A 19,049-nucleotide genomic window follows, 5' to 3' on the forward strand; every position below is an offset into this window, starting at 1 on the left:
GCTCTCACCCTGGAATGTTGGCTCCTTAGAGGAACAATCTGATCTATCTTGTTCCTGCCTCCGGTGCTTAAAACAATACCTGGCACATGGTAGGTACTCAAAAAAATGTTTGTGCATGGATTCGGACTCCTGGATCTAACCTTCTGGACATGCATAGGTGAGTTAATCCCAATATGGGATTTGAAAGCAGGCTCTCTGGATCCATCACTTACTAGCTCTGGGACACTGGGCTGGTTACTAAACTTTGCTGGGCCTCAGTCTGCTCATCTCTAAAACGGGACGGTAATGGCATCCTTGCGGGTCATTTTGAGGAGGAAGTGAGTAAAGTTGCCTGAGTCCCTAGAAAATAGTCATGCTTGGGAGGTGTTAGCTCTAAGTATTTCCCTGTGTCACTGGCTCTGCGGCTCTGCTCTCCCCCCGCCCCCTCCCCTGGCTGGAGAGTCATGCCTGTTTGCTCAGCTTATGTTCCAGAAGCACGTCACTCTGTCGGGGCCAGACCCCCTCATCCTTCCCCCAGCTTGGCCATGGAACTCAGCTGTCCTCTTGGAATCTGCTTGATTCTGCTCCTTCCCCAAGTCCCCAAGGTAGCACTTCCACGTCTCTATCACATTTCCCTTTTACTCCTCGGCCACCACCCACCCTCCTTCTTCTTCTTTTTGTTACTCTGACTATTGCAGGTGCAATTTGCTAATGTTGTGGACGGAACGGGCACCATTCACAGAGTAACTGTGAGGTCATCATTGTTGCAGAAAGAAAAAAAAAAACAAAAATAAAGGAATCCTTGGGTGAAGAGAAGCAAAATTCTCAGCGTCTTGATTTCGATGTCCCTTTTCAGACTTCCTAAACTCTGTTTAGATGGAGATAAAACATGGATTGGGGCCCCAGACCCCACGCCTTGACCTCATTCATGGCAGCTCAGGTCTAAGAGCATCCACACCACACGTTATGGTGGAGGGGAACTGAGGCACCGAGAGTAAGGAAGTGTTCTGACTGTTGCAGTCAGCCCTCTCACATGTGGGGACAGGCTATCTAGTTTGCCAGTTGATCACGTTAAATCATTTGGGATAATGACAGACAGTTTATTTGTGTAGAAAATGAAAGTGACCGCACCTCTTTATCGGGGGCATCCCATGTGGGGCTCCCTGGGGTGGCCCATGTGTGCACGGCGGGCTGCAAGACTCCTGCCCTTTTGTCAATAAGCTCATCAGCCAGGGGGTTTTGCCCTTGACCTTGAGAGCTGAGCTGTCGTTTGGCCAGTGTCCTGTGCAAATCTGAGCTGGGCAGGGCTGTTGAACCTTTGAAAGCTGAAAAATGATAGGGTAACCAGAAGAAAATCGAAATGTTGGAATTCCAGTGATGATGCCAGGGACTTAGTCATCCACTAAAACGTAAACTTTTCAAGCAATTAGAAAACTTGCAGTTACATGGTGGGCTAGAGGAGTGCGTTGCTCCTACTTTCAAAAAGAGAAAAGGACAAATGCATTTCCTGGGCATCTCATCCAGCCTTCCAAGCGACCCGAACAGCATTTGAATCTCTGTGAGAGCCCAGTGAATAACCTTGGTAAGGCAGCTCTGGTTTGGGTCTTGCCGGCAACACATCCATGGAAAGGCCAGTGCTGGTTCCACCTGTGATGAGACAGAAAATCCTCGGGTTGAGAAGCAACTTGTGAAGTCTCCTGGCTGGGTGACTGGATTCAGGCATTGGCTTAAGATGTCCAAACTGGGGTGTGAGCACCTGATTGATGTCCTTGGAGAGAGAGAGAGGACGGTGACCAGTGACAGTGAGACAGCAGTGGTCCCAGCCAGCCCAACCCAGACACTGTCCCCTCACTTAAATGATCTGCCAGGCTGGCTCAGAAATGAAGCTGACAGTATATTGTTTCTTTTCTTTTTTAATTTTATTTCTCCTTTTTCTTCCAGTTTTTTTGAGATATAATTGACATTCAGCACCATGTAAGTTTAAGGTGTACAGCATAACAATCTGACCCACATCGTGAAATGATGAGCACATTAAGTTGAATGAATATCCATCACCTCAAAGCTACAATGTTAAAAAAGTAGAAAAAAAGTTTGTGTTGGGAATGCTTAGTTACTCTCTTAACTTTCGCATATAACATACAGCATTGTTGTACAACCGTGTAAGAGGCTGTATGTTCTGATACACACAGAACATATGTATCCTGTTGTACATTACATCCCAGGTGTTATTTATCTTCTAACGGGAACTTTTGTACCTTTTGACCACCTTCCTCGAATTCCTCCTCTCCCCCTCACTCCCCTCCTCGCCCCACTTCAGGTAACCACAAATCTGATCTCTTTTTCTGAGTTTGTTCTTAAAGCATAATTGACTTACAAGAGTATGTGAGTTCCTGGTACTCAACACAGTGATTTGATATTTCTGCACATGTGAAAATGATCATCATGGTAAGTCTAGTGACTGCATTCTTCACACTGTACGTTTCATTCGGTGACTCATTTATTTTGTAGCCAGAAGTTTGTCCCTCTTAATTTCCCTCACCCATTTCACTCATCCGCTCTCCCCTTGGGCAGCAACCTATTTGCTCTCTGTGTCTAGGACTCTGTTTCTAGTTTATTATGTTCATTTGTTTTGTTTTTTAGATTCCACCTATAAGTGAAGTCATAGAGTATTTGTCTTTGTCTGACTTACTTCACTAAGCTTAATATAATCTGGGTCCACCTGTGTTGTTGCCAATGGCAAGATGTCATTCTCTCTTACGGCTGAGTAATATTCTACCATGTGTATATACCACATCTTTGTCCATTCCCCTATTGATGGACACTTAGGTTGCTTCCATATCTTGGCTGTGGTAAATAGTGCTGCAATGAATGTAGAGGTGAAGTTGACAGTGTATTGTGAATACATTTACTTATGTAATTGACTTGTCATCTGTTAACGGTGCACCTTGATTTCTCTTCCTCCCTGCGTCACCCCTTCTCTGCCCTCAATTTAATTTTGAGTCAAGTCTGTGCTGCACTGAGAGTTCTAGGCAGTGGCTTAGCTCGAAATCAGAGATCAATGTTCCCCCTGGAAGGTCAGAGGCTCCCAGGGGCTTCAGGCTGTTTCTAAAAAAGGGCCTCGTTGAGGAATGAATTGAGCTGTCCATTCAGCCAAACGCCTGGTGTGATTTCTTTTTTCAGAACTGGCTTTTTGCAAACACTCATCTGCTCTATTACCCCTCAGGCCTTTCTCAGCCATTCTACCACCTTTGGGATTTTGCAGAAGGAAGATGGAAGCCAGGCTGCACTGGAAGCTGCAGGGGAGTGAGGTCTCATGGACACCCTGAGAGCGAGGCCAGAAAGAACTTTCCTGAATGAGACCCTCCCCCCACCAAGTAAACTCCTTCCAGCGTTCTCTCCCGCACCCCTGACCCCACACAGCAATTCAGGTTCAAGGTTGAGGACCCTCATCAGGGAGAAATCCTCTGGCCCTGTGACCTCTCCCATTAACTCGGGGCTGTTTGCTCTGGGAGGTTCCATTCTATCTTCCCCTTGTGAACTCTCAGCATCATGGGACAGGCAGTTTTATCTCTTTGTCCTTGGATAAGTAGGTCAAATAGACCTAAAAATCACGTAATGCCCACTTATTAACCAGGGCAAGGTGGAGTTTCAACCTTCACCATGTGGCTCTGTGTGGCAGACAGGGACAGGCAGGAATATGACGATCTAGATGACAGCCAATCTTAGAGAAAAGGAACTGAAATATTAACCAGTGAGGCCTTGGTGCCAGCCTGCGTCACAACTGCAAGTTCAAAACAGCCTTTCCAGGGGCTATCATTTGCTCTGCTTTTAAGCCTCCCAACTACGGTCATTCAACAATGAATCTCTATTCAGGGTAGGTTTTGAGTCATGCTGGGAGACCCCAGCCGGCGCTGCCCTTAAGAGGTTTACAGCCTGGTGACAAATAAAGACAGGAAAACCGGCCCTTGGAATGCAGAAGGGTCCTGTGCTACGAGAGTGGGAACTCCTGATGCATCTCCCACCCCTTGGGCTTTTATCATCGGAGTTGGATGTAATTGACATCCTGGGGACAGAATTAGCACATAACTAATACACTGGTCACAGACAGGAATGAGAAAAGTCCTGCTGGGCTTCTCACCTTTCGAACGATGAAGCTCAGAGCGAGAAGCATGTTAAAGAGGGTGCTATGGGACTACAGGAAAAAAAGGCCATTTCTCCAGAGGGAAGCTAAGAGGTACTCAATAAACTTATCTGGTAGGACCTGAAGGTCGAGCCCTAAAAGATGAGTAGGAATTAGCCAGATGAAGGGGGTGGAAAGAATGTTGTAGGCAGAGGGGAAGCATCAGCAAAGATCCAGAACTGAAAGGTGCCCATTCACTCAACAGGTGTTCACAGAGGCGCCCCCTAGGTGTCTTAGGTGCTGGGAGTACACCATGATTGGAACAATAAAAAACCCTAGCTTCTCTGCATTCTATTGGCTGGGATAGGCTGGCTTGCATTCTATTGGCTGAGATAGGCTGCTTGCATTCCATTGGCTGGGATACCAACAATGCAGCTGGTGAGGGACATCACGTGCATGGGGACCCCTGAGCACTGAAGGCTTCCAGCTGCATTTGAGATGATTGCTCCAGCTCACTAGGCATGGCCCACATTGGTGGCTGAGAGGGCAGGAGCCATATCGCAGGAGCCTCCAGGATGGCTCAGTTCAGAGTGGTGGTAATGGGCAGAAGGGTCTGATCCAGGAGGCGCCGAGATGCCTTTGTGTGTCCTTCCTTGAACATGGTTGCGCCCATATCCACGATGAGAGTGAAAAGGAAAGGGGAAACTTGCCAAGGGTCATATCAAACTCAGCCGCCAGCTGTTCTTTTTTGGAAAAAACAAGAGTATAGTGGATGGATGGATGGGTGGATGGATGAATAAGCAAAACACACCAAGCTGGCTCTGTGCTGCCATGTTTGCCTGTAGTTTACAAAGGGCCTGCCTACCGATTGTCTCAAGGATCCTACTTAACGTCCTTCCCATGTAGCAGAAGAGAATGTGGAGGCTGAACTGAGCTGATTTGCCCAAGTCCTTCTTGAGCCTTTTTGCAGGTCTCACTAAACACCCCTGTCCCTCTAAGCTCAAAGGCCACAGCAAAGATTTCTGAAACCCATTTTCACCTCCAAGCCTTTAAATTATGAATGGAGCACGGATAGCTTTTATTCCAGTCACATAGCAATTTAGGGAGTTGCCACAGCAGGTCTCATCATCTATTTTAAATTCCTTATAAATGAAGGCTGGACACGCTTAACTTCTCGATGTTATGTCTCTCCGGGGGCTTTGGAGGCAGCGTTTCCAGAGCTAACGTTTCCTGATTCTAATACGCGTAATTTATGCAATGGCAAGTTGCTTTGATTTCTGTCTGGCTGTGTCTTAATTTGAGTTGATTTTCCTGTTAACAGGCTGCTGTAACGTCTGGTTCTGTATTTCTAGCTTTGCCTTACAATGTAGTTTCAGACTTTAATTAGGACCCCTGTTGGTGAACTGGCCTGAGCCTGCCCAGATAGATTTGGGGGAAAACCAAAGAAACTTTCCAAATAGCAAGACCATTTTATTGCTTATTAATTAGCCCCTGCCAAATTGAGACAGAGGCTGGGAGAGGGGGAAAGGTGACATGGAGGTCAGTTCACTGAGCTGCGTGGGGTGTCGTTAAAGGGTGTGTGTGTGTGTGTGTGTGTGTGTGTGTGGTGGGGGAAGGAGAGAGGTACAGTCAGGGCTGTCCAAAGACTTGGAAATAAAGGAAATCAGATTGTTTCTGAGAGTTAAGCTGTGAACTTTAACACGCAGTAGGGAAGGAATTGAGCCCTAAGAGCCTCAGCTTAAGCAATTATGTGGAAAAATACGAACATGTTTTTTCTAGTCAAATGACCTGGGCCTCTCTTGTCAAGTTTTGTTTGTTCATTCACCAGATTTTGCTGGAGCCACCCTTCCCACCAAGGCTGTCTGCTTGGGGCTGGAGTTGCAACTCGAGGCCCCATCTCCTAGAACCTACAGTCTGGGGAGGAACTCAGAGTTACATCTTGCCATAGAAATGTGCTCTGGGTTGGGGGTAGGTATAGCTCCATGGCAGAGCCCATGCTTAGCATGTGAGGGGTCGTGGGTACAATCCCCAGCTCCTCCATTGAAAAAAAAAAAAGGGCTCTAGCTCTTCCAAGTTGATGGCCTTACCATGTTGAAGGAGAGACCACACTCAGCACAGCTGTTAAAAACAGACAGGCAGGGTGGCATCCAGGAAATACAGTTTGGTCACTGTGGAGGCGTATGAGTCAGCTCGGGCTGCTATAACAAAAACAATAGAACCGGAGCCTTAAATGACAAACATTTATTTCTCACAGTTCCGGAGGCTCATCCAAGATCAGGATGCCAGCTTGGTCAAGGTCTGCTGAGGGTCTTCTTTCTGGCTGGCAGCATTCTGTCCTCACTTGACAGAGGGAAAGCTCTGGTCTCTTCCTCTTCTTATAAGGACACTGATCCCATCAATGGAGGCTCCACCCTCATGACCTCATCCAAACCTAATTACCTGCCAAAGGCCCATCCCCCTCCACATACCATCACACTGGGGGTAAGGGCTTGAACATAATGTATTTTTTCGAGGAAGCAACGTTTAGTCCAGAGGACCAGGCAAGAAGAAATGGTGGTCAGCAGACTTTGAGCATCCCAGACCCACTGGCAAAACTCAGTCCACAGTGAACAAAAGTCCCCTGAGCTGAGCACACAGGAGGACGTTTTCTGTGACCCATTTTAACTCCCTTTGTATTCATTAACTCCACACTCACGATGACAGACTTTGAATTCTGATTTCCCGTGTCGTTCGTGCGCAGGAAGAGAACACACTGACCTTGCTGAACTCTGGTTCCTCTGCCTCTTCTCGGAAGTCAGTTGGGAAGTGGCATTCCGGTGTCTCTCACGGGCTCACATGGTCTGTGTGGATGTGAGTCAGGCTGTCAGGGTTGGCACCTCCAAGAGTGAGTCTCAGGACTGTTGCAGCCCAAGACCAGTGACTTAAAGTTAAGGTACCTCCTTCTGTGGACTAGCCTACCACCAGCCAGATTTCTCTCAAATGGAAGGGGATGTGGAAGGAACATGGAATTTGGGGTGAGCAGGCCTGGGGCTCTGTCATTTCCTACATGTAGGGACCCACCGTCTTCGATACCGAACAGTGATTAGACAGAGGAAGACGTGTCTGTGCTCAAACCCGCTGCACCGTCTTGGGAAAGCTATGCACACTCTCTGCTTTACCTTCCTGATCTGTAAAATGGGGTCCTGATGGTTTGAAATAGCACATGTCCTACGATTAGGGTGGTAGCCTTGTGATAAATGGTGGCTATTTTTAGTATCATAAGACAAACCTAAATCAAGTTAATGCCTGTTTATACTTGAGGGCTCAGCTTACATGGAACTCTTTTAAGAAGTGCTTGCCTCTCCCCCGCTGGAACTACCCACCTCCCCCACTGAACTACGTGCGCCGTGAGGGCAGGGACTGACCTCTTTCTGGTACTTGTTATGTTCCAGGCCCCTATCCGGTTTCCCTCGCAGAGTGGTAGCCAGGACTCTGGTTGTAAACAACAGAAATCCAATTCAAGCAGCCTAAGCACCAAAGGGGCACAGCCTTGGCTCATGGACTAAACTCTGGGGAGACTCAGTCTTTTTGTCTGGGCTTTGGAGCCAGTTGGCCCTTCTCTCAGGCTCCTGCTTATGATGGGCGGTGAGGCCCTGGCCCTTCTGGGATGACATCCTTTTAGCTTGAGATGCAAGGGAGAAGAAAGAAAGAACCTCTCTTCCTGGTTCAGAAAATTCCAGGTGTGGACTCTGAACAGTCCTGCTTGGATCGTGGGTCGTGGGCCTGACCATTGAGGCTGGGGGGCTGGTCTCTGCTTAGCCCACGCTAGAGTCCTGGGCCCATGTTGGGGCAGGTGGGCGTGGGGCAGGGAACGGGCTTTGGCAGCCCCACGGTAAACCCCTTTCGTTAAGTACTCAGAATACTGTCGGGTGAATGTCTGCCTTCTGCAGGAATGTTTCAATGTGCTCCAGAACTCACAGTCGAGACCCAGCCTTCTGGGGAATGAATGAGGAAACACTTCGTGACAATGGAAGGCTTTGAACGTGAGGTAGGAATCTGGGAGGGCCAGCGGAGGGTAGAGCATTCTGGCTGAGCTACGGCCGAGTCAAGGTGTTGGGTTGGTGAGTTGCACATGGGCTGGGAGGGAGGGAGGGGTGCGAGATGTTTCAGGAACAAGAGTCCCGTTGGGCTGAACTTTGGGGATTTGTAGGGTGTTGCGTTAATTTCCTGGAGCTGCCGCAACCAAGCACCACCCACCGAGCAGCTTAAAACAACAGAAAAGTAGTCTCTCACAGTTCTGGAGGCTTAGAAGTTTAAAATTAAGGTGCTGGCAGAGCGACACTCCCTCTGAAGCTCCTTCTTGCTTCCTCCTGCTTCTGGTAGCCCCGGGCATCCCTTCGCTTGTGGCAGTCCAACTGCAATCCTTGCCTCCTCTGGCACTCGGCCATCTTCTCTCTGTGTGTCTCTGTGTCTTTACGTGGAGTTCTCCTCTCTGTGTCTCTCTCATCTCATCAGGACACCAGTTCTCTTGAGTTAAGGGCTCAGGCTACTTCAGGATGACCTCATCTTAACTAATTACATCTGCTATGATCCTGTTTCTAAATAAGGTCACCTTTGGAGGTATGGGGGTTAGGGGACACAGTTCAACCCATAGCAGGCAGCGGGGGCTCAGAGGCTGAAGAGGTAGGTCTTGCTGGTGCTTGGTGGGACGTGGTGGCCGAGCAGAGGGAGTCACTGACGACCTGGGATCGGGGAGTGGCTGGCATGACCCGTCAGTGTGCCTGGCATCTTGGAAGGTCATGGAAGCGATTCAGGTGGGGGAAGTGGCCATGTTGATCCTGGGGGGTGTCGTTTGGAATGGGAGGAGCTGAAGGAGGCAAGGGGTGGCAGAGAGACTCGAAGGTGATGGTTGACGGCGAGGAGGGTGGACACCGGCCCTCGGAGAGTGGATGCACGTTGGGGCCGAGGTGACCTGCGATGGACTTGCAGCAGTGAATCGCATGCCTGGGTAGTCCCAGCGGGAGCCAGGTGCCATCCACCCCTAGGATTCCATCATGCCTTGCACGCTGCTTCCCTGTCCCACCTGGAATGTTCTTTTTCCCCCCATTTAGCTAGTGATGATAGCAAACCCATGGACTACCGTGAATTTGGGGGGAAAAGTCTCCAAACCTGGAGCTCTGCTAAGTGCTTTCTGTACGTCATGCCATTGAATCTCCCAAATAACCGGGTGAGGTAGGCACAGTTATGCCTATTTTGCAGATGAAGATACTGAGGCTTGAAGTAAGTCACCTGTCTTGTCTCACACTGGAGCTAGCTGGGGCCGGATTTGAACCTACGTTTGCCCACACTTTTCTCATTCCTCTGCCTCCACCTCCCATAGCACGTTGTTTCTCTAATCAGGCTCAACTTCTTTTGTATTATTATCCACATGTGTCTTGACCCTTCCACTAAAGATTAAGCTTCCTGATGGAAAAGGGCTGTGGTTCCCTCCCTGTGGCTCCTCAGTGGTGGTTGGTTGAACTAAGCCAGCAGCTCATAAGTGGAAGCTTTGAGGGGTGGGGTGATGTGCTTGTGTGTCTGTTGGGAGGCAGAAAGATGGGTTAGGGGAGGAATGTTCAGTGGGGGAGCATCTCAAAGTCTACATACCCTGCTACTGGCGGGATGATGCCTTGGTGTCCGCAGAGAACGCAGTGGAGCAAGCCAGTGTCCCCCCTAGACAGGAAGAACTATCTCCCCAGTGGAGCACAAGACTCCAGCTGCCAAAGGCAGAGAAGGACCCTTCCTGAGATCTGGAACCAGCCCCCAGGGGCGGCGGTGGGAGCGGGCAGACACGCCCATGGAAGTCCATTCCACCTAGGGGAGCCGGGCCTCAGGCAAGGAGACAAATCAACCAACAAGGTGAGGTCAGAGTTGATAAGGGCTAAAGACAAAATAGAACAGTGATGCACTGGAGGGTGGTCAGGTCAGGAGAGGCCTCCCTGGGGAGGGCAAATGAGAGGCAAGACCCTGATGACAGGGGGGACCAGTCATGTGGAGACCAGAGCAGAGCGTTCCAGATGGACAGGGCATAAACAGGGCCTGAGGCAGGAACAAACTTGAGGTGTTCTAGGCAGAGCCACTCTGGTTGGCGTGGCTGATGGAAGAGAGAGCTGGGCGGGTGGGGTGGGGTGGGGAAGATGTCAGATGGAGTCCAGATCACCAGGCATGTTGAGTTCCCACCTTTTCTGTCTGGTGTCTCACACGGAAACGAATGACATTTGCATCCATTTCCAAGAGTCTCCACTGAGGCTACTGGCAGTTGGAAAGTGGCCAGCATTGGCCTCGAACCAGGATGCCTGGCGCCTCGCCTGAAAGGCTGTCTCCATATTATGGGATTGTTTTGCCTGGAATTGTGCAGGGCGCAGGTAGGGTTGCTGTAATACTGCCCTGGACCCTCCAGTTGCCCAGAGGCTGGCTGCTCCTGGGGCTGAGAGGAACTGGATCTGAGAAAACCCATGAGCTATTTGGCCCTCTCTGTTCAGCTCCTGGGCGGGAGAGCTCTGGTGGAGGGCCAGTAGACCACAGCAATGACTTTGGGTTTACTCAGATTGCAGTGAGAACTCATTCCTGGGTTTCCAGCCAGGAATAACGTTAGCTGATAAAGGATGTTTAAGATTACTTTGACTACCCCTTGGAAAGGGGGAAGAGGAGGAACTGGGAGCAGGAATTGTAAACGGGAAGCCGGCTGCCGCCTACAGCCGGGCAGGTTGTGCACGCTTCGACTCCGGACCCAGGTGTGGCTGGCGGTTTAAAGCTTTGCTGTCGCCGTCTTGAAATGCTTGGTAATTTGTGAACAAGGGCCCGACGTTTTCATTTCGCACTGGGCCCTGCAAATTGTGTGCCCCTGTGGTGGTGGATAAAGAGATGACACCAACCAGCTTGGGCCAGCCCACGCAGAAATGCATGTTCAAACCAGAATGAGTCCAGGGGCAGTAGATGCCTGTGACTTCAGGTACATAACGTGCTCGAAGTGCCTGGATTACAGGAGCGCTTGACGAGCATTAGCTGTGAGAGTGAGAATGGTGATCTAACAGCTGGTAATAGGACGGTAATCTAATAATGACTAATAATAGTCCTAGTAATCATTATAGAGAACATTTAGGTGTGACCTGGGAGGATCCTTGTGCTTTAATCTCTGGAGGAAGAGAACGGAAGAGACTGGGGAGAGAGGAACGTTTTCTTGGGACAAAAGTGTGAGCACCAAAGCGGAACTTGGTTTGGGATTCTGAGGGTAGCAGTTGCCCGTTACCTATGACATCGAGGGCCCTGGATTTTTCCCTAGGAGTTTGACACCCTCCTTGAGGCCCCTGGGACGTGTGGCAGGTGGGGATGCTTTGAGAGACGCCTGTGGCTGGGGAATTACCCCCAGGTGCCCAGCGATGAGGGAAGGAAGGCTGCACGTGCTTCTCGCAGCCCCATGGGACTGAGGGTCAGGGAGGAAGTGTTGGCAGGAGTGAGAACTGAGCTGGGAGGCTGGGAGCTCCCTGAGGCTGGAGGGAGACCTCGCCCAGCACGTGTGAACCCAGCACTTATCTTCCCTGCCCTCATTCTGTCAGACGGAGGCACCGCACAGTCCACTGCCAAAAGCGTGGCTTCAGGGCCAGGCTGAGTGCTTCCAGGCAGGCGTGGCTGGGACCTCACAGTGTCATGTCGCTGCTCCCTGTTTCTGTCCCTTCTTTGCCATTTGTCGCCTTGAAAGATGGTCTTCGGGAATACACTCATCTTCTGGGACTGAGGCCCAGATCTCTTTAGCCAGACTTGCTACATTGTACAGAAGCAAAGAGGATGGTGGTGGCCTCACCCACTCCACACACGGTGGGTGGTACCCGCTTGAGGACTTCATGGGGACGCAAGTGTTGTCTAGTGAGAGACAGATGTTGCTCTGGTTGTGTAATTGCTGAGTAACAAACTATCCCCAGAGTTAGAAGCTCAAAACAACAACCACGTTCTTACATCTCATGATCTTGTAGGTCAGGGATTCGGGCATCTCTTAGTTGGACAATTGTTTTCCGCACTGTGTTGACTAAGGCCGCTCTGGTGAAATTCAGCAAGCAGGTGGCTGGGCTGGGAGGTCCGAGATGGCCTCACTCACACAGGTGATGTTTAGAGGCCAGTGGCCTCTGCTGGGTCTCTGTCGAGAGCATCTACAGACGGCCTCTCCAGCAGGGCAGCCTTGGGGTAGCCCTGCTTCTCAGATGGTGGCTCAAGCCTCATATTTCAAGGGCAGGGGAGGTGGAAGCTGCCAGTCTCATAAGGCCTGAGCCCAGAAGCTGGTGGAATGTCACTTCCACATTATTCTAGTGTCCAAAGCCATCACAGCACCAAGGGGAGGGGACTCAGACCCCACGACTCAATGGGAGGCCTGTCAAAGAATTTTTGGCCATCTATAAGACGTCCTAAACATGAAAACAAAAGAACGATCCTTCAGTGTTGTAAAGGAGATGCCAAAGTGTGTATAAAATACGTAAAGAGGGGGGGCCCTGACTCTGTGTGGGCAGTGGTGGGGAGGGGAGAGTCTGGGAAGAGGACACAGTGGGGGTGACATTTGTGCCTTGAGCTAGGTTTTGAAGACAACTGGGACTTGTTAGTCAAGATAAGGAGGGAGAGTAGGAGGGAGGCCTTCCCAGTGTTGGGAAGGGCATGAGCAAAGGCCCGGAGGCCCGGGAGTAACATGGTGTGTCGGGAGTATGGGGGGTGGCAGGGCGGGGCGGCCCATGAGCCCGGAGAAGTGGGTGGAGAGAGAGAGCATGTTCTTCAGTAGGAGGTCGATGCGATCGGACGTGCCCTGTAGAAAGACGTTTGCGTTGGCATGGAGAATGCGGGTGGGGGGGTGGCAGGAAGACCAACCTCTTATACTGATTTTGACTCTCACTCCCAGGGCCTCCGTTGAGGCAGTGACCACGGGTGGCAGAGAGGAGGCTCAGATCTGGGAGCTGTGTGTGTGTGTCCCACGTCAGTCATTGGATGATTAAGCTTCAGAGCCTCTTCTGGTGCCCAGACCAGCTCTCTTTTCTCACGTCTCTCACCCTGGGCCTGGGGGACTGGGCCCTTTCTGCTTTAAAACCTCACTCTGTCTCTTGGGGCTCTCGTTTCCCCGAGACTGGCTGTGGAGTAGGTAAGCCTTCCGACCCCTTCCCTTTGACTTTCCAGACAAGCTCCAGTGGAGGCAGCGTGGTTTGATGGTGCACATGTGGGATTTGGAATTGGACACGCCCAAGTTCAAAGGCATTGCCCTTGGCTATCTGGCCATATGGTGCAAAGGTCAGGAGTTCCTTACCCTGCCTCTGCCTGGGTTTCCTCATATGTCATTGACATCTGCACCCTGGGGCCACTGTGAGGATTAAACAAGTCAGCACATGTAACGAGCCGGGTCTATAGTTAGTGCTCAATTAGTTGTAAAATGGAAATGACCTCCTTGGACGTTTGTTCCAAAACTAAACTGTAAGGTCACTGAGGACAAGGACTGCTTCTTGGCGTCCTTAGCATCTGTCACAGCTCTGCCCCCGTGGCTGCTCTGTCAGCCCTTTTGGAATAAATGAATGAAGGGATGATTCACCCTCTCAGTTATAAATGAGTAATGTCTCATCTGAAGACCTCCAGACCTGACCTCCAGCTTCCTGGGCCTCGGTTCCTTCCTGAGACGTTCTCTTTGAGCATATGCCTCTCAGTCTGTAAGATTTTGTTTATTTGTTTGTTTGTTTTTAATTGAGATGAGATTCACATGACCTAAACTGAATCATTTTAAAGTGAGCAATTCAGTGACATTTAGCACATTCAAAATGTTGTACACCACCACCTCCATCTAGTCTCAGAACATTTTCATCACCCCAAAAGGAAACCCTAAAAGGAATTTAAAAGCAATTCCTTTCTGTTTTCCCCCCCTTTCCAGCCCCCTGGCAACCACCAATTTATTTTCTGTCTCTGTGGATTTTACCCATTCTGGATATTTCATATAAATAGAATCATACACTATGTGACCTTTTGTGTCTGGCTTCTTTCACTTACAGAACGTTTTCACAGTTCATCTGTGTTGTGAAGTGTCAGTGCTCCATTCTTTTTCATGGGTGAATAATACTCCATTCTGTGGCAGTACCACATTTTGTGTATCCATTCACACAAACGGACACTTGTGCTTTTTTGCCACCTTTCGATTACTGTGAACAGTGTTGCTGTTTTTCATGCATGTATAAGAATTTTTGTACCTGATTTCAGTTCTTTTGGATAATTCCACTCCCAGGAATGGAATTGCTGGCTCAGATCATAATCAGTTGGTAAGATTTTAAAAGTTTTGCCTTATGATCTCTAGGCTTGTGTAATAGTTAAAAAGAAGAGAGGAAAAAGGCTCAAGAAAAGAAAGGAACCCACTGTGTTGCTTTGCAGACCACACTGCTCTCGAGAGCCATCACCTCTGTAAACGCCAGGGCCATGATGACAGGCAAGGTCTGCTGGGGGCTGCTCTGTGGGGCATCTCTGAGGGGTATGAAAGCATTAATGACTCATAGGACCTTCTGTGGTTTCCAGGAGGTTCTGGTGGCCAGAGAGAGGCTGCGTGACATGTGTGTGGGCTGGAGTCCCTTGTAAACATTACTTTTCAACCCCCATTCTGTGCTGGGCTTTTGCCAGAGTTGCTTGGATGGAGAAGCAGGGGTGTGAGTGCATTTCCCCCATTTTCCTGTGCCAGGCTGGCCTCTCTGAGGGCACAGATCACAAGGAGATGTCCCCGAACTGGTCTTAGCCCTTGAGCAAGCACTGTCCTGGCCAAGATGCCTGGGGAGGTGGCTGGGCCCAGTTCAGAGCTGTGGTCCGTAGACTCTGGGAGCCGCCTGTGCCCAGATCTGGGGTCACGGCTGAGACCTGAGGCTGTAGCAGCTGGTGACCCAGCCTGAGACGTGGTGGTGGCAGGCTCCATGGTGGGTGGGAAGGAGCGCTGAAACTCGCACTGCCCTCCATGACCTTCTTCCCTGGCTTTTCCCCATGGTGCCCTGATGTCCCATCTCTTCATGACACTTCACATCATGACACTTGTGCTTGCAACTTCCATGTTAGCATGTTATTTTAAAAACCGTTAAAAAGGCGCTGCTTTTGGTGAATGTGCTCAGGGAAACTACTGTCCCCAACCCTGCCTGCTTCGTCACATTCCCAGTAACTGTTATTTGGGTGTTTGATTACATTTTCAAATGAAGTGGCTGGGGAGGAAAGACGTCTCCCCTCCCCTCCCCTTTCCTCTATTTATAGAGCCCTGTTTTAGGAGCTGGACAGAAGCAGTGAGCATTACAAGCAAAGCCCTGTTCTCATGGAGTTTGCATTCTAGTGCAGGGATGAATGAACACAAAATATGAACACAAAACAGACAAGGTAATTCTCATCTGGGACCAGTGCCATCGGGAGCTTGGTGAGAGGAAAGAGGAGGCTTCTTTTCGGGAGAACTGAGGGACCAGGAGAACCCATGGGAAGAGCTGGGAGAGCACCCTGAACAGTGCCCTGTGGACAGAGGACAGGTTGAGAAGGAGCTGGCCTGTCTGCTGAACTGAAGTAAGACTGAGCCTGTGGCCAGAGGGAGGGAGGGAGAGACCCAGAAGGCAGGCCAGGGGGAGCAGCATCGTAGAGTGCCCGGGGAATCATGCAGGGTGTTAAGCAGTGCTTAGAGGAGCACTTTGGCCCCTACCCAGCTGCTGTGGGAGGATGGGCTGCAGTGGGGAGGAGAGGCAGGGAGACCCACTTCGTCCCCAGCTGACCCCGTGGCTGTCAGTCTGTCCTGCACCCTCCCAGACCTTGGCTTTCCCTCCGCCCAGAGTGGCGGCCGAGCTCACCCACTGGGCTCCCAGGCAGCCCGGACAAGATGTGGGCTTGAGACCCTCGCTCTACGTGAGCGCCTCCCTTCCACCCTCCAGCGAGGTCCTGGCCACCCACCCATCACCGCCCTGCTTGTTCTAGACTCCAGACCGTCATCCCAGTCAACTTCGCTAATATTAAAAATCTCAAATATAAAGGAAAAGGGAGAGAATAGTCAAATAAATGCTGGAATGCTCAACCATTAATATTTTTCCATTTTTTCTTATGTTTGCTCTATGATTTTTTTTCTGAATCACTTGGTACAGACATCGTGACCTTTCATTAAATACTGCAGCATGCATCTCTTAAGAGTAAAAAACATTTTAATGTAATAAAATACATTCTTAATGTAATAAACACATATTCTTGTTTTAAAATTGAAGTATAATTGATTTACAACATTATGTTAATTTCTGGTGTACAGCAAAGTGATTCAGATATATATATATTCTTTTTCATATTCTTTTCCATTATGGTTTATTATAGGCTGTTGAATATAGTTCCTTGTCCTAACAGTAGGACCTTGTTGTTTATCTATTTTATATATAGTAGTTTGTATCTGCTAATCCCAAACTCCTGATTTATTCCTCTCTATCCCCTTTCTTCTTTTGTAATCCCTTTTACAAACCCCTTTTCTATGTCTGTGAGTCTGTTTCTACTTTGTAAATAAGTTCATTTGTGTCATATTTTAGATGCTACACATAAGTGATATCATAAGTATTTCTGACTTACTTCAATTAGCATGATAATCTCTAGGTCCATCCATGTTGCTGAAATGGCATTATTTCATTCTTTTTTATGGTTGATTAATATTCCGTTGTGTGTGTGTGTTTGTGTGTGTGTATGTATGTGTATACCACATCTTCTTTATCCAGTCATCTGTCAATGGACGTTTAGGTTCTTTCCATGTCTTGGCTATTGTAAGTAGTGCCACTGTGAACACTGAGGTGCATATATCTTTTTGGATTAGAGTTTCCTCTGGATATATGCCCAGGAGTGGGATTGCTGGATCATACGTTAAGTCTACTTTTAGTTTTTTAGGAGACCTCCACACTGTTCTCCATAGTGGCTTCACCAAATTACATTCCCACCAAGAATGTAGGAAGGTTCCATTTTCTCTACACCCTCTCCAGCATTTGTTATTTGTCGACTTTTTAATGATGGCCATTCTGATCGGTGTGAGATGGTCCCTCATTGTAGTCTTGATTTGCATTTCTCTAATAATTAACGAGGTTGAACATCTTTTCAAGTGCCTGCTAGCCATCTGTATGTCTTCTTTGGAGAAACATCTATTTAGGTCTTTTGCCATTTTTTGATTGGGTTGCTTGGTTTTTTCTTTTTTTTTTGTTATTGAGTTGAATGAGCTGTTTGTATATTTTGGAAATTAAGCCCTTGTTGGTCAATCAATAAACATATTTTTGATGTAATAAAAATGTGATACAAAACGGAATGTTATTCAACTATTAAAAAAGGGAAATTTTGCCATTTTCGACAACATGCATGGAACTTGAGGGCATTATGCTAAGTGAAATAGGTCAGATAGAGAAAGACAAACACTGTATGATCTCACATATATGTGGAATCTGAAAAAAACCAAAGTCACAGAAACAGAACAGATTGGTCGTTGTCAGAGGCGGGGGTGGGGGATGCAGCAAAATGGTGAAGGTGGTGAAAACTTCTAATTATAAGATAAAACTTCATGGGGTGTAATGGACAGCATGGTGACTATAGTTAAATACTATATTGTATATTTGAAAGTTGCTAGGAGAGTAGATCTTAAGTTCTCATCACAAGAAAAATTTTGTTAACTATGTGAGGTGATGGATGTTAACTAAACTTATCATGGTGTTTATATTTCATAATATATACTTATATCAAATCATTGTTGTATGCCTGAAACTAATCGGTTATTTGTCAATTGTATCTCAGTACAACTGGAGAGGAAGAATACATTCTTCCCCATGGCCACGTTGAAAAAAATGAACTGTGATTCCCAGATGTCACTGTATATCCAGCTTATATTAAATTTCTTGAATTAGCCCTTGAAGGCGTCATCAGCTTGTTTGAACTGGGATCCAGTCAAGGGTCATGAATGCACTGACTCTATCTCTTTATTCTTCTCTGCTGTGGAATATCCCCCCTCCATCCCATCTTTCCCTCGGATATTGACTTTTTGAAGAGATCAGACCGGTTGTCTTATAGAACGTCCAGAGACTGGTTTGCAGAATTATTTTCTTGTGGTATTCTTTATTTTGCTCTGCTCTTAGTTATTTTTCCTATAATGTGGAAATTAGATCCAGAGGTCTGATTTGATTCAGGTTAAACGTTCTGGGCAGGAATCCTTGCTGTTAGGAACTTCAGCAGCTGCTCATCAGGAGACACTTGGGGCAGTAATAACTGCCCCATTATTAGTGACATTAAATTTAACCTCATTCCTTGAGGGTAGGCAAATGGAGAAACCCCTCTGTTTCTCCAGAGTGTCTAAAAAAGGGCTGGGCTTATGGTAGTAAGTGATAGTCAATTCTTGTTGCCGGCGAAATTTACTTTCTTTATAAAGTCCCTGTGAACGATGAATTCGGGAACCTGGAACCACTGCTTCCAGGGGAAATGCAGGGTTAGGTTCCTGGGGGCCCCTGGACACAACATTTTCGTTGACTGATCAGTACAGAACCTTGTTTTATGTGTGTTTCTGTATAAAGATGTCTTATTTAATGTATGTTTTTGATCCGTTGCCATTGAACTCATGGCCAGCAGCACTATAACTATTCCTGAACGAAGCTCATCCAACACCTGTGTTTTCTCCACGAGGCACATCCCAACTTCGTGAGCCCAGGAACGCTAGCCGACCCTTTGGCACTGCGCTCAGGGGCTGTTGGAAACAGTGAAATCATCAACAGAAAGAACAAAAGTGCAAAATCCATGGCACTAAATGGACTGTGAAAGGGAGGATACTTGCGTGCAGCGTGAGAGTCCAAACAAGAAGGTCACCTGATTCAACCTCAGCTGGGAATGTTCCCAGCGGGCGGCTCGAATTTTCACAGGTCTGCGTACGTCTGTGAATGACCACTTAAGAGCCATGAGTACTGATTTTGGGGTTACA

The 19,049-nt window shown here is 48.3% G+C and overlaps 1 protein-coding gene across 10 annotated transcripts in view; it reads left to right on the forward strand.

Annotated features, from left to right (window-relative positions):
* The window catches only part of ARSG (arylsulfatase G), a 108,238-nt gene that overhangs the window by 43,469 nt on the left and 45,720 nt on the right, over positions 1–19,049 (forward strand). Inside the window, exon 2 of one of the 10 annotated variants that reach the window (XM_074343544.1) lies at positions 8,029–8,126. The exons of 8 other annotated variants lie outside the window; for them this stretch is intronic. Coding sequence is in view for 1 of the 2 variants with exons in the window: in XM_074343540.1 (XP_074199641.1) it covers positions 18,959–18,990 (32 nt within the window). In the remaining variant the exon portion in view is untranslated. Of the gene's footprint in view, positions 1–8,028; positions 8,127–17,599; positions 18,991–19,049 lie in introns of those variants that run through there. One more of the 10 variants, XM_074343540.1, reaches the window with a different exon arrangement.

The sequence above is a fragment of the Camelus bactrianus genome, chromosome 16 (assembly GCF_048773025.1).
Source record: "Camelus bactrianus isolate YW-2024 breed Bactrian camel chromosome 16, ASM4877302v1, whole genome shotgun sequence".
NCBI classification, from domain to species: Eukaryota; Metazoa; Chordata; class Mammalia; order Artiodactyla; family Camelidae; genus Camelus; species Camelus bactrianus.